The following is a 16,075-nucleotide window of genomic DNA, read 5'->3' as shown; positions in this document are numbered from 1 at the left end:
CACCAGAATTCTGTTTGGTTCCCCTAAAGTATTAAGAAGTATTTCAGGCACAAAGAACAATGAGCTTCACATGTTTGGATTAATTATCTCTTTTTCCAGCCTTTTCTGACTAATTAAGACCCTCCCCAAACTTGTGAACAGCACTCATACTTGGTCAACATGGGAAAGACAAAGGAGCATTACAAGGCAATCAGAGACAAGATCGTGGAGGGTCACAAGGCTGGCAAGGGGTACAAAACCCTTTCCAAGGAGTTGGGCCTACCTGTCTCCACTGTTGGGAGCATCATCTGGAAGTGGAAGGCTTATGGAACTACTGTTAGCCTTCCACGGCCTGGACAGCCTTTGAAAGTTTCCACCCGTGCCGAGGCCAGGCTTGTCCGAAGAGTCAAGGCTAACCCAAGGACAACAAGAAAGGAGCTCCGGGAAGATCTCATGGCAGTGGGGACATTGGTTTCAGTCAATACCATAAGTAACGTACTCCACCGCAATGGTCTCCGTTCCAGACGAGCCCGTAAGGTACCTTTACTTTCAAAGCGTCATGTCATGGCTTGTTTCCAGTTTGCTCATGATCACTTGGAGGACTCTGAGACAGACTGGTTCAAGGTTCTCTGGTCTGATGAGACCAAGATCGAGATCTTTGATGCCAACCACACACGTGACGTTTGGGGACTGGATGGCACTGCATACGACCCCAAGAATACCATCCCTACAGTCAAGCATGGTGGTGGCAGCATCATGCTGTGGGGCTGTTTCTCAGCCAAGGGGCCTGGCCATCTGGTCCGCATCCATGGAAAGATGGATAGCACGGCCTACCTGGAGATTTTGGCCAAGAACCTCCGCTCCTCCATCAAGAATCTTAAGATGGGTCGTCATTTCATCTTCCAACAAGACAACGACCCAAAGCACACAGCCAAGAAAACCAAGGCCTGGTTCAAGAGGGAAAAAATCAAGGTGTTGCAGTGGCCTAGTCAGTCTCCTGACCTTAACCCAATTGAAAACTTGTGGAAGGAGCTCAAGATTAAAGTCCACATGAGACACCCAAAGAACCTAGATAACTTGGAGAAGATCTGCATGGAGGAGTGGGCCAAGATAACTCCAGAGACCTGTGCCGGCCTGATCAGGTCTTATAAAAGACGATTATTAGCTGTAATTGCAAACAAGGGTTATTCCACAAAATATTAAACCTAGGGGTTGAATAATAATTGACCCACACTTTTATGTTAAAAATTTATTAAAATTTAACTGAGCAACATAACTTGTTGGTTTGTAAGATTTATGCATCTGTAATAAATCCTGCTTTTGTTTGAAGTTTGCAGGCTCTAACTTAGGCCCCTTTCACATGTCAGTGATTCTGGGACGTTTGTGCTTTTTTTTAAACGTACCAGAATCACTGACATACGCAGACCCATTATAATGAATGGGTCTGCTCACACATTAGTGATTTTTCACTGCACGTGTCTCCGTGCGGCGTACCCGCGTGTGCGTGATTGCCGCACGGAGACATGTCCATTTTTTTCTGGCATCACTGATGTCCCACGGACCACGCAGTGGTGTGGTCCTTGAAACACGTGCCAGAAAAAAACGTGCTTTTAAAATAAAAAACATTTTAACTCACCCGGCATCCAGCGATGTCCTCTGCAGCCCGTTCTGCCGGCTGCTTCTGAGGCGGCTCATTATTGTCGCGCATATTCATTATGCGCGACACAGCCGACCCGGAAGCAGCTGCTGCGGGGGTCACCGCCGGCCGGATGCTGCACCGCGGGAGCGATCAGCACCACGGAGAGCGGGAGCGGGCGCAGGTGAGTAGTTTTCTAAGTGCAATCACGGGCCACGGAGAACGGAGCCCGGATTGCACTTAGACAACCCACGTGTGCCGTGAATCACGGCACACGCAGGGACATGTGCGTGTTTTACACACCAGTGAAAAACGTCACTGTTTTTCACTGACGTGTGAAACGGGCCTTATTTGCATCTTATCAAACCTGCTAAATCTGCAGGGGGTTGAATACTACTTGTAGGCACTGTATATATATATATGCTTTGTTTTTGCTACTTCAAGGTATTTGGCTTTATAAAACGTTATCCATAAATTAATGTGCAGATTACATGTGTTTACGCTCAAAAATGTAATAAAAAAAACAAACGGATACAAGTTTTTATCTGCAGGTTTTCTGGATCTCATTCAAGTTGATGGGGAAATTCGACAAAGAAAACACATAAACACGTAAGAGAGATTGACAGGTTGCAAATTTCAAAAACCCACCATGGGTTTTAATTTACAAGGTTTTTTAAAAAAAAAACAACAAAAAAAAACCAATCCAGCAAGTGTGAGGTTTACAGAAATCCCATACACTTTGCTGGAACTGGAGATGCTGCGTTTTTTTTTTGCACATAAAATTGCAGTGGAAAAAAACCGCCTTAAACACTGGTGTGAACTTAGTTTTACAGATTTGAAGATCCGCAACTCGTCCATTATATGTGCAGATTATGCCAAGAACAACTGCAGATTACTAATCCCAGGCAGTCCCTGATGCCCACGGCAAATCCTGTCTGTACAGATCAGATCTAGTAAGAAGTGAAGCTGTGGCCAGGAAGAGGAGCTGCAGCGCCGCATCCTGTCTGTACACTGAGGTGTCCCCAAAATATAGGAAGCGAGAGGAGAGGTGCGCAGCCATAGCCAGGCTCTGCTGGGACACAGCGCTTACCTGTACAGGGCACAGAGCCGGGCAGCAGCAGGACGAGCGCTGCATGCACCACGGAGATGTCTGCAGCCAGCCTCTGCCCGGAGCCACAGTCCTCATCCACCCTCACATAACACAGGAGCCGCCTACTGCACAAGCCATTGGCCCTTGTGCCGGTCCCTCACACCACCCAGGTAGTCCTAGAATGCAGGAGGACATCACTGGTCCTCCCCCTAGAAACCGAACAATGGATCAGCCCGGTAGGGAGTCTATTGTAGCAATAGAGGAAGGACTGCTGCATTACGTCCGCTTAGGGTGGAGGAAAATCAGCTATACACATTGTGGGCTTTCTGTCAGTGTGTGAGGTGTGTAATAGGCTGTGGGGGACGGTATTAGGGGAGATTTATTAATATTGTCCTTATTTTATACAGCATGACAATAGACAAATGAGACAGAAAGTGCACCATATCGCCATAACACTCTGGCACCTCCTACACAGAAACCAAACAGGGCACATAACGTGTAGAACATATCCATCATAGACCAGACCCATCATAGACCAGACCCATCATAGAACAGACCCATCATAGACCAGACCCATCATAGAACAGACCCATCATAGACCAGACCCATCATAGAACATATCCATCATAGACCAAACCCATCATAGACCAGACCCATCATAGACCAGACCCATCATAGAACATATCCATCATAGACCAAACCCATCATAGACCAGACCCATCATAGAACAGACCCATCATAGACCAGACCCATCATAGAACAGACCCATCATAGACCAGACCCATCATAGAACAGACCCATCATAGACCAGACCCATCATAGACCAGACCCATCATAGACCAGACCCATCATAGACCAGACCCATCATAGACCAGACCCATCATAGACCAGACCCATCATAGACCAGACCCATCATAGAACAGATCCATCATAGAACAGACCCATCATAGACCAGACCCATCATAGAACAGATCCATCATAGAACAGATCCATAATAGAACAGACCAATCATATTATAGACCCATCATAGAACAGATCCATAATAGAAAAGACCCATCATAGACCAGACCCATCATAGGACAGACCCATCATAGACCAGACCCATCATAGACCAGACCCGTCATAGAACAGATCCATAATAGAACAGACCCATCATAGACCAGACCCATCATAGAACAGATCCATCATAGAACAGATCCATAATAGAACAGACCCATCATATTATAGACCCATCATAGAACAGATCCATAATAGAAAAGACCCATCATAGACCAGACCCATCATAGGACAGACCCATCATAGACCAGACCCATCATAGACCAGACCCGTCATAGAACAGATCCATAATAGAACAGACCCATCATAGACCAGACCCATCATAGAACAGATCCATCATAGAACAGATCCATAATAGAACAGACCCATCATATTATAGACCCATCATAGAACAGATCCATAATAGAAAAGACCCATCATAGACCAGACCCATCATAGGACAGACCCATCATAGACCAGACCCGTCATAGGACAGACCGATCATAGACCAGACCCATCATAGACCAGACCCGTCATAGACCAGACCCATCATAGAACAGATCCATAATAGAACAGACCCATCATAGACCAGACCCATCATAGACCAGATCCATAATAGACCAGACCCATCATAGACCAGACCCATCATAGACCAGACCCATCATAGACCAGACCCATCATAGACCAGACCCATCATAGAACAGATCCATAATAGGACAAATGCATCATATTATAGACCCATAATAGAACGGACCCATCATAGGACAAATGCATCATATTCTGAACCCATAATAGAATGGACCCATCATAGGACAAATGCATCATATTATAGACCCATAATACTAGAACAGATCCATCATAGGACAAATGCATCATAATATGGACCCATAATAGAACGGACCCATCATAGGGCAAATGCATCATATTATAGACCCATAATAGAACGGACCCATCATAGGATAAATGCATCATATTATGGATCCATAATAGAACGGACCCATCATAGGGCAAATGCATCATATTCTGGACCCATAATAGAACGGACCCATCATAGGACAAATGCATCATATTCTGGACCCATAATACTAGAACAGATCCATCATAGGAGAAATGCATCATATTATAGACCCATAATAGAACGGACCCATCATAGGACAAATGCATCATAATAGGGACCCATAATAAAACAAACCAATCATAGGACAAATGCATCATATTATGGACCCATAATACTAGAACAGACCCATTATAGCACAAATGCATCATTTTATGGACCCATAATAGAACAGACCCATCTTAAGACAAATCCATTATAGGACAGAGCTATTCTAAGACCTATTATATCATATACACATCACATAATATATCAATCATAGGATGTACCAGTCATAGGATGAATCCATCATAGGGCAAATCCATTATAAGTCCTCATAATGGAATATCTCCATAATAGGATGGACTCATCATGGGACAAACCTATTATAGAACAGACTCATTATAGAATAGACCCATCATAGGACAGACCTATCGTAGGGTGGACACATCATAGGATATATCCATCATATGACAGACCCATTATAAGACAGACGCATCATAGGACATATGCATCAAAAGACAGGCACATCATAGGATGTATCCAGCTTAGTACAGACTCATCTTAAGACATATCCATAAAAAAACCTGACCAATCATAGGGTGTATACTGCATGGTATGGACCCATCATAGGATGGATCCATTATAGGGCAAACCCATCATAAGGCAGATCCATTATAGGACGGAACCATCATAGAATGTATCCATCATGGAAAAGAACGTATCTATCGTAGGTTAGACCTATCATAGGATGGACCCATCACAGTACATCTCCATCAAAGGAATGATCTGTCATAGGATGGACCCATCATTGCACGTATCTATCATAGGTATGACCCACCATTGGATGTATCCATGATAAGACGGACCCATCATCTAACATATCCCTCAAATGATGGACCCATCAAAGGGATGACCCATCATAGGGTAGATCAATCATTGGATTCATATGGCAGATCCAACAAAAGACCGATTATAGAATGGACCCATCATAAGACAGATCCATAATAAGGAGGAGCCATCAAAGGACCAATCTATCAAAGGACACACCATTCATAGGACAAATTTATCATAAGGCAAATCCATTATAAGACAACAACATCATATAATGGCCCCATCTTAGGATGGCCCCACTATAGGACATATTCCATCATAGCATGTGTCTATCATAGAACAGACCCATCATAGAACAGTGCCATCATACGATGGATCCATCAAAAGACAGGCCTATCATAGGACAGACCATTACAGAATGGACCATTATAGGATGGACCATTATAGGACAGACCTATCTTAGGACAAATCCATCACAGGATGTATCTCATCAAAGGACATACACTGATGAGCAAAATGGTAACAATGTTTTGAATTTTTCATTTTCAGGCTCCATATCTCACCATCCACTATAGCTTCATATATAAGACTACATTCATTTTGACTTACAACTATTTACCATATGGTTAGTTATGCAGATTCTTGTCATGTCACTGCTTTGTTACTGTGTTGCTCCTAAAAATCTAAATTGTTATTTTTATTATTTTGTTAATATTTTGTAAATCCACCTTTGGCTTTCAACACTGCCTGAATTCTTTTGGGCATGTTCTCCATCAGATCCAAGCATCTCTCAACCAAAATCTGATCCGGTTTCCCTTCTACACATTCCCATTGTTGGTGCATACTAGTCGACTAACTTGAGTATGTATACAGTGTTTTCTTCAACTCTACGCACAAGTGTTCTGTTAGGTTGAGGTCTGGGGACAATGGGGGCAAATCCAGCACCTCTACCTCAATGTCATTGAACCATTTTGTCTCCAATCTTGACCTATGCTTCGGGTTGTTGTCCTACTAGAACACTATGTCATCCTTTCCATAACCACAGTACTCGAGTATACCTAGCTACTCGTCTTATAGGATACTCACATATACGTAGCACAGCATTGAAACTACCATCCATCCTAGTCAAGTATCCAGTGCCTTTGACTGTGACACAACACCATATCATCAGGCTTCCTCCACCGAACTTGACAGTTCCTTCAATTTCTTGATCTGTTAGTCCCTTTTTACCTTGTTTCTTCCAGACTTATTTGCACCCATCATAGCCTAGTCTATTGACTTTCGTCTCATTGCTTCAAATGACCCATTTGCAATCTTCTACTGTTCACTTTTCGTACTTTGAAGTTACAGTGAGCGGTCACGTTCTATGGTGCTCGCTGTATCTTCAGGTATAGCAGAGCTAGAATCATCGTGGGACCTTTTGTGGATTACGTCGGACCTGTAGGGATTGGGGGTAATAAAGTGTCGAAAGTGGATGCTTTTTGTCATTTATTTCAAATAAAGGATTTGTTGGGTGTTTGTGTTTATTTATTTTCACTTATAGATTAGTAATGGGGAAGTATCATAGACCCTTCCTATCACTAATCTAGGGCTTAGCAGCAGCTGTGAGCTGCTATTAACCCCTTATTACCCAGATTGCCACCGCACCAGGGCAATCGGGAAAAGCCAGGTAAAGTTCTGGGATTGTTGCTTCTAAAGAATGCGGCAATCTTGGGTGGCTGCAGACTGCTATTTTTAGGGGGGGGCCCAATAACTATGGGTCTCCTCAACCTGGGAATACCAACCCCCAACAGTCTGGTTTTATCTTGGCTATGTATCAAAATTGGGGGGGACCTTACGCCGTTTTTTAAAATTATTTCTTACAATTAAAAAAAAAAGCCACATGTGGTTCCTCTTATTTTGATACACAGCCAAGATAAGCACATGGTAGCCATATGTTTTATTTGTGTTTGGTATCATAATATGAGAGAACCCTATGCCAATTTTTTATTTATTTATTTTTATACCACGATAGATACATGTTGCGTCTGTGATTGAAAGCAATGAGACACGCTGACACTCACGGTGGGGGGCGCATCTGACTGCAATCAATCACAGATGCTGGTGGGTGGGGAAAGCAGTGAATATGCAATGAAGGTAATGAGCTGCCTTGGAAGTTAAATAAGCGGCTGCAGGAGCATACAGTTGCGCTGGAGACTGGTAAGTATACTGCACTTCCGAGTGTCGGATCCAGATCAATCCCAGCACAGGCCTGGCATTTGGGTATTTTTGAATCCCCGAATCACTACTAAGTCATTGAGGAAATGCAAAAAAACGCAGCAAACAACGGAGCAAAACAGTGTAAAAACTGCACCAAAAACCGTAGCAAAAATACATAAAAAAACAAAACAAACAGAAAACCACTAGGAGACTTCCTGCCACAAGATAAGGTTCTACTGCAGAAAAAAACGCACTAAAAACAAATGCTCCTTGTGATCATAACCTGATGGGGACATATGCAGCAGTAACTCAGTAGATTGAGTAGTTTGTACAGTTTGGGAATAGATGGTGACGGTGCTGGAAATGTGACCAGTCATATGTGTCTTTGTTGTAATCTCTGGAAACAAGTGTGTGGCTGGAAGATGTTATGTTGGTCTAGGCATGTTACAAAAGACAGGAAAAGTGAACAACTTCATGAAAAAGAACGTCAGCTGTAAGTCACCATTTATAACTATCCTGTAATCTCCTATATGTTCTGCAGGACTGGTATTTACCACTATACAGTCATCACATGGTGGTAATATCCATGTTGGCCTTTGTGTAGAAATTTATTTCCAGCAACAGCCTGGTCATTTGCTAAAGGCCCCTTTACACTAAACAACTTACCAGCGATCCCAACAACGATACAACCTGATAGGGATCGCTGGTAAGTTGCTAGGAGGATGCTAGTGAGAGGTCACACAGCCAGACGCTCCAGCGATCCCACCAGCAACCTGACCTGGCAGGGATCGCTGGAGCATCGCTACACGGGTTGCTGGTGAGCTGTCACCAGCAACCAGTGACCAGCCCCCAGCCAGCAGCGACGCACTGAAGCGATGTTGCGCTTGGTAACTAAGGTAAATATCGGGTAACCAACCCGATATTTACCTTGGTTACCAGCGCACGGAGCTACACGTGCAGAGAGCAGGGAGCAGCGCACACTGCTTAGCGCTGGCTCCCTGCTCTCCTAGCTACAGTACACATCGGGTTAATTACCCGATGTGTGTTGTAGCTACACGTGCAGAGAGCAGGGAGCCACGCACACTGCTTAGCGCTGGCTCCCTGCTCTCCTAGCTACAGTACACATGGGGTTAATTACCCGATGTGTGCTGTAGCTACACGTGCAGAGAGCAGGGAGCAGCGCACACCGCTTAGCGCTGGCTCCCTGCTCTCCTAGTTACAGCACACATTGGGTTAATTACCCGATGTGTGCTGCAGCTACACGTGCAGAGAGCAGGGAGCCGCGCACACTGCTTAGCGCTGGCTCCCTGCTCTCCTAGGTACAGTACACATCGGGTTAATTACCCGATGTGTACTCTGCTACACGTGCAAGGAGCAGGAGCCGGCACTGACAGTGAGAGCGGCGGAGGCTGGTAACGAAGGTAAATATCAGGTAACCAAGGACAGGGCTTCTTGGTTACCCGATGTTTACCGTGGTTACCAGTGTCCGCAGAAGCCGGCTCCTGCTGCCTGCACATTTAAGTCCCCTTTACACACTGAGACTTTCTAGTGATCATGCTGCACAGCGGGAAACAAAGGACCAAAGAATGGTCCTGAACGATTTGTAGCGATCAGCAACTTCACAGCAGGGGCCAGGTCGCTGATGTGTTTCACACACTGCAATGTCGCTGGGGAGGTCGCTATTACGTCACAAAACCGGTGACGTTACAGCAATGTCGTTTGCGATGTTGCAGTGTGTAAAGCCACCTTTAGGGTTCCCCTGTACCCACTATTAGGCTGCATCACTGTGGTTGTACACAACATGGTTAGGGACCGACTCCAATGTTTCACCCTCTTCTGAGCTGAGCCCCCAGTTTCTACACATAACCGATTTGCTACTGAAAATTTCTGTGGTAAATGAACTGAAAGCAGCAGGGAAGTCCACTTGTTTTTTGCCTCACCAGTCTCTGAATCCTAGCCTACTGAAATGACATTTCAATGTTAGTGATCTCTGCAATGAGTGTTAACTATATTGGTCATGTTTAGGGATGAGCAGACCTGTGGAAGTTCGTGTTCAACTGAACTTTAGTTAAAAGTTCGGTTACAGGTCCAGACCCCAAACCCCATAGAAGGCAATGGGGACCCGAACGTCTGTGCTGTAAAATGGTCGTAGTAAGGGCTAGGGGGCTGGAAAAGGAGGCAAAATGGAGGTAAGAGCAGAAGAATTGCACTGCAAACAAATGTGGGTAGAGAATAAATAATTAAAAAAACCAGAGTGTTATCCCCTCTATTTTAGATAACCAGTGCAGATAAAGTAGACAGCTGAAGGCTGCAGCCCTCAGCTTTCTGCATTACCTTGGCTGGTTATTAAAAATAGAAGGGATTCTACGCCATTTTTTTAAATTATTTAGATAAATAATTTTAAAAAGCGATGTGGGATCCCTCCTCTTTTTGATAATCAGCCAGGGTAAGACAAAGAGCTGGGAGCTGGTATCAGGCTGGGAAGCCCCATAGTTATTAGTTTTTTCCCATCCTAAAAATAGCAGCCTGCAGTCACCCCAGAAGTGGTGCAAGCATTAGATGTGCAAATTCTGGTGCTTTGCCCTGCTCTTCCCAATTGCCATAGTGCAGTGCCAATTTGGGTAATAATTTTGGGATTCGTATCAGCTGTGAATTGACCGCTGGCATGAAGTCCAGTGGCTAGTAATGGATAGGCATCTATCAGATACCCTCATTACTAATCCTGGTAAGTATATAGTTAAAACACACACATACAGAAAAAAATAGTTTATTTGAATAAAGACTCTCCTACGCTCCCTCGTTCACCAATTTATTAATGAAAAAGAAATCCTCAAGTTCCGACGTAAACCAATGGTGTAATGTTTGCAGAACAAGGCTCCATAAGTCATTGCCAGTCAGCAGCTGGAATGGAATATCTCACAAGCATGAGAAATTCCGGGTCTGTCACTGACCTATGGAGCCTCATTCTCAGAACAATGCTCCATAGGATTCGATGGGTGTTATGGGATTTTACACCATTAGATTAGTCTGAACTTTGACTAATTATTGTTAATTAATAAATTTTTCCCTGTGTGTGTTTTTTAACTGTATACAGTACAGACCAAAAGTTTGGACACACCTTCTCATTCAAAGAGTTTTCTTTATTTTCATGACTCTGAAAATTGTAGATTCACATTGAAGGCATCAAAACTATGAATTAACACATGTGGAATGAAATACTTAACAAAAAAATGTGAAACAACTGAAAATATGTTTTATATTCTAGGTTCTTCAAAGTAGCCACCTTTTGCTTTGATTACTACTTTGCACACTCTTGGTATTCTCTTGATGAGCTTCAAGAGGTAATCACCGGAAATGGTCTTTCAACAGTCGTGAAGGAGTTCCCAGAGATGCTTAGCACTTGTTGGCCCTTTTGCCTTCATTCTGCGGTCCAGCTCACCCCAAACCATCTCGATTGGGTTCAGGTCTGGTGATTGTGGAGGCCAGGTCATCTGGCGTAGCATCCCATCACTCTCCTTCTTAGTCAAATAGCCCTTACACAGCCTGGAGGTGTGTTTGGGGTCATTGTCCTATTGAAAAATAAATGATGGTCCAACTAAATGCAAACCAGATGGAATAGCAATTTTCTCTCCATAGTTGATAGAGACAGACTGTGTTTTGTCATGCTATATGCTAGTTCCTGTAGCCTTCTGCAGACAAGGTGTAGTTTGCAGACGTGACATTATTTTGTTGTTTTTCTTTATTTTATTTTTGTGCTGTTCCCTGGAGTTGTCCCGGTTGAACAGGTAGGGGGTCTCTAGACCAGGGTCCGTGTAGGAGACAAGGACAGGTCAGAGGGTCACAACTCGCTACCTTCAAGTGTACCCATGACTTGAGGGCAAGTCAGGGTTCTCTAGCTTATAGGGTCAGAGAAGCCCCTGTCCCTGGGTAGCGGTCCATATGCGTGACACCTCCTGCCTCCCGCTGCTGTGTAACTCCTGCCTCCAGCTGCTGTGCCTCCCACGGTGCTGTGAACATCCTTCCTCCTGCTGCTGTGAGCCCAACACCCAGTGCTGTGTACCCCCCCTAGTATTGTGAATGCCCACCAGTGCTATGTGTCCTCCTCCCAGTGCTGTGTGCCGACCCCAGTGCTGTATGCCACCCCCCAGAACTGTCTGTGCCCCCTTGGTGATGTCTGTGCCCCCTTGGTGATGTCTGTGCCCCCTCAGTCCTATCTGTGTCTCCCAGTTCTGTTTGTGCCTCTCTAGTGCTGTCCTGCCGCTGCCAGTGCTGTCCCTGCCCGGCAGTACTCTCTATTCCCCCCAATGATGTCCCAGCCCCAACCCCTCCTGTGATGTATATATGTCCCCAACCACTCCTGTGATGTATGTATGTACCCAGCCCCTCCTGTGATGTATGTACCCAGCCCCTCCTGTCATGTATATAAGCCCCTAGCCCCTCCTGTCATGTAGATATGCCCCCAGCCCCTCCTGTGATGTATATATGTACCAGCCCCTCCTGTGATGTATATATGTCTCCATCCCCTCCTGTGATGTATGTATGCCCCCAGTCCCTCTTGTGATGTATGTATGTGCCCAGCCCCTCCTGTGATATATAGATGCCCCCGACCCCTCCTGTGATGTATATATGCCCCAGCCCCTCCTGTGTCCTGTGATGCATGTATGCCCCCAGCCCCTCCTGTGATGTATATATGCCCCAGCCTCTCCTGTGATGTATGTGCCTCCAGTGTCTCCTGTGATGTATATGATTTACCAATCTGTTGACTGCGCTCGAGACTGAGACAAACCTGGAAAAGCAGTTGTGAGAAGCAACATGATCAATATCACCGAACATCACAGCCACACAAAAGACAAGAAGCTCCACCCACCACAGTAGGGGTGTAGGGGTGAGTTAATTGATTGCCAGACGAAATATATTAGGGTAATTTTCAAGCTGATAATTTTGTGCGGTCTCGAAGATTGGGAGAAATTTTCAAATGGCCCCAACAGAAAAAGGTTCCCCACCCCTACTTTAGTGCAACATCAAAGGAACTAAAAGGTGCAAGCGTATAATATGTAAGGGATTGGGAAATTCAATATCTACAAGATTGATGTCTCTATATCTATTCTAATATATATCAATCTAGCTATACCTATATATTTTTTTGTCTCTGAGTATGTTTTATAGTTAATTGGGACGTTGAACTTTTTGCTTTGGGCAACTTCCTGTTTGTTCTGCTGCCTGTTTCAACCAACTTTATTGATACCTGATACATTTTGTTTATATTAGCCTTTTTGTATATTTACGCTTTATAAACACACTAAAAATGCATGTATGATTTTCTTTACTTGCGGATTTTCTTCATCTTCTTGATTATGTTGCGCACTGTGGACAAAGGAACATCAAAATCTCTGGAGAAGGACCTGTAACCTTCAGATTGTTGATATTTTTCAACAATTTTGGTTCTCAAGTCCTTAGGCAATTCTCTTCTCTTTCTGTTCACCATGCTTAGTGTGGAACACACAGACACACAATGCAAAGATTGAGTCAACTTTTCCCCTTTTTATCTGGTTTCAGTGTGATTTTCATATTGCCTACACCTGTTATTTGCCACAGGTGAATTTGAATGAACATCACATGCTTGAAACAAAGTTGTTTACCCACAATTTTGGAAAGGTGCCAACAATCTTGTCTAGCCCATTTTTGGGATTTTCTGTGATATTATGTACAATTTGCCATGTGTGTGTTTGTTTGTGTGTGTGTTGTTCCAATACACACAAAAGAAATAAACATTTATAACAAAACATGTGTAATTGTAATAATTTTCTGAGATAAATACTTCATTTTCTAGAACAATTTCAAGAGTGCCAATACTTTCAATCATGACTGTAGTGGGTATCTACAGTAAAGAAGTCTGCAGCTTTTTTTGTTTAATCATTATTAGAAGTTTGGGTTTCCGTGCATTGGGGCGTGACTATGGGTAGGGTCTTCGGGAGTTCCAGAGACAATCTGCTGCTTCTGGTGTCTTTATCTTCTTCCTGTTTTAAATTTTGTGTCAACACCCTAGCCACAGGCGGCGTTTACGCAGCTTGGTCGCACGACAGGCTTCAGTAAAATTATGTTGGTGCCAGCACATGGGCAGATTGAGATCTCAGGTCGTCATTGAGCAGAGATCTAATTACCGTTTGCTGTCGGCACAGCCATGCAGTGCATTCATAAGGCTGCTTTCACATTACATTTTTTAAACATGCTTCCTGAACGTTTTTTTAACGCAAAAACGGATCCAGTGCAAATGCGTTTTCATTTCAATGCATTTGCAATGGACACGCGTCAACATGAGTTCACATGCGTTTGCGTGCGTTATAGTGAGGATCCAGCGACTTGCAGTTTTTTAAATTTTTTCAAAAACGCTACTTGTAGCGTTTTTGAGCTGCATCCAACTACTGCAAATTGCTGGATCCTGACTAAACAGCACGCAAACGTATGTGAACGCTGGCATGCTGATAGACAGGATCCTGCTTGCTCTACTGAGCATGCCCAGAAACCAGCCTGGCGTGATCAGTCCCTCTCTCCCCCTCCCTCTCTCCCCCGCCTGAGAGCTGCAGAGGCTCGTAACCAAGGTAAATATCAGGTATCCAAGCAAGTTACCCAATGTTTACCTTGGTTACGAGCCTCCGCAGCTGTCAGATGTCGGCTCCCAGTCTTTCACGTTCAGTTCTCCTCACTCCCGATCACATGACTCCAATGCCCGCCCATAAACTTAAAGTGACAGGATCCTGCAAAATAACACATGCGTTTGCATGTGTTTTTCTCTGCAAAAACAGGATCCGCTTTTGCAGCAAAAAAACGTTCATGACGCATGCTAAAAAAACGTAGTGTGAAAGCAGCCCAAGTCTGCAGTCATCTAGTCTGGACAACCCCTTTAAATGTCATAGCTTTTGTGTGAATACTGAAAAACGGATGACCAGTCCCGTTTAAAGCCAATTTACCTGCAGATTATCCTTAAATCTGCAGGTAAATAGAATTTCTGGATGTGAATGGTTTCCTTTACAATTAGTTCTCCTTTGTGAATATAAACAGAAACATGCAATTGTAATAAAATTATTTTGTTATATTGATTACTGTTTGGTAATAAAAATATGATCATCTGTAAAAATGTAGTGAACATGGAAAATGTTGCATTAGGATTTAATTCAATTCAATATGTTTAAGCTAAACACAAGAATGGGAATATAGAAGAGAAGATATCACTTCCCTACATGTTTCCTATTTAGGGATAAATACCTGTGTTTGGCTCTAAGGCTGCACTCACATGAGCATGTGGCATCGGATGCGTCAGTATCGGATGCGACATGCTAATTACCCCCGGCTCAGGCTCTGCTGCGAGCATGAGCCGAGTGTCATGCGACTGTGACCCAATACTGCAATCAGGTCACAGCTGTGAAGCGGAGGATGGGCACTGCAGAAGAGAGGGAGGGGTTATATTGCATTTTCTATTGCTAGCTAAGGGTAATCCAAACAGCTACTGTCAGCTAACCCCAACTGCTTGGTGTTACCTTCACTGGCAATGGAAAATCCAGGGAAGCCATTTTTTTTTTTAAGTTTATTGCTAAAAGACTTAAAAAAAAAAATAACGTGGGCTTCACCATATTTTTGTATGCTAGCCAGGTACAGCAGGCAGGTACGAGCTGCCCCCAACCTCCAGCTGCCTATTTGTACCCCAAAGGGAACCAAAAATATAAGGAAGCCCTTTTTTTTTAATTATTTCTTGAATTTAATCAAATAATTTAAAAAGAAAAAAAAAAAAGACGTGGGCTTCGCCCAATTTTTGTGTCCAGCCAGGTACAACTAGGCAGCTGGGAATTGGAATCCGCAGCGCAGGGTGGTTCAAGCTTTCTGGACCCCCCCACTGTGAATTGCAGTCCACAGCCACCCCAGAAAATGGCGCTTTCATAGAGGCGCCATCTTCTGGCGCTGTAGCCAACTCCTCAGCGGACCTGGTGGCACGCTGGGTAATAGGTGGTTAATACTAGCTTTGTTTTACAAGCTGGTATTAAGCCCAAGATTCTTAATGTCAGGCCACGTTTGACCCGCCATTAAGAATCTTTAATAAAGAGTTAAAAAAAGACACCACAAAGAAAAAAAAAATACTTTATTAGAAATAAATACACAGACACACTTAGGGACTCCATCTTTATTACTCCCTCTCACCCCTCCATGATCCTGGTCT

The 16,075-nt window shown here is 43.9% G+C and overlaps 1 protein-coding gene across 2 annotated transcripts in view; it reads right to left on the bottom strand.

The window, feature by feature from the left end:
* Nucleotides 1–2,867, bottom strand: part of PLCXD1 (phosphatidylinositol specific phospholipase C X domain containing 1) — a 94,532-nt gene extending 91,665 nt beyond the window's left edge. For both annotated transcript variants that reach the window (XM_075334321.1, XM_075334320.1), the window contains exon 1: nt 2,706–2,867. Coding sequence is in view for 1 of the 2 variants with exons in the window: in XM_075334320.1 (XP_075190435.1) it covers nt 2,706–2,801 (96 nt within the window). In the remaining variant the exon portion in view is untranslated. The remainder of the gene's footprint in view (nt 1–2,705) is intronic.
* Nucleotides 2,868–16,075: the final 13,208 nt, after the last annotated feature.

The sequence above is a fragment of the Anomaloglossus baeobatrachus genome, chromosome 2, assembly GCF_048569485.1.
Source record: "Anomaloglossus baeobatrachus isolate aAnoBae1 chromosome 2, aAnoBae1.hap1, whole genome shotgun sequence".
Lineage (NCBI taxonomy): Eukaryota > Metazoa > Chordata > Amphibia > Anura > Aromobatidae > Anomaloglossus > Anomaloglossus baeobatrachus.
This window is presented reverse-complemented; position numbering and strand designations above follow the sequence as displayed.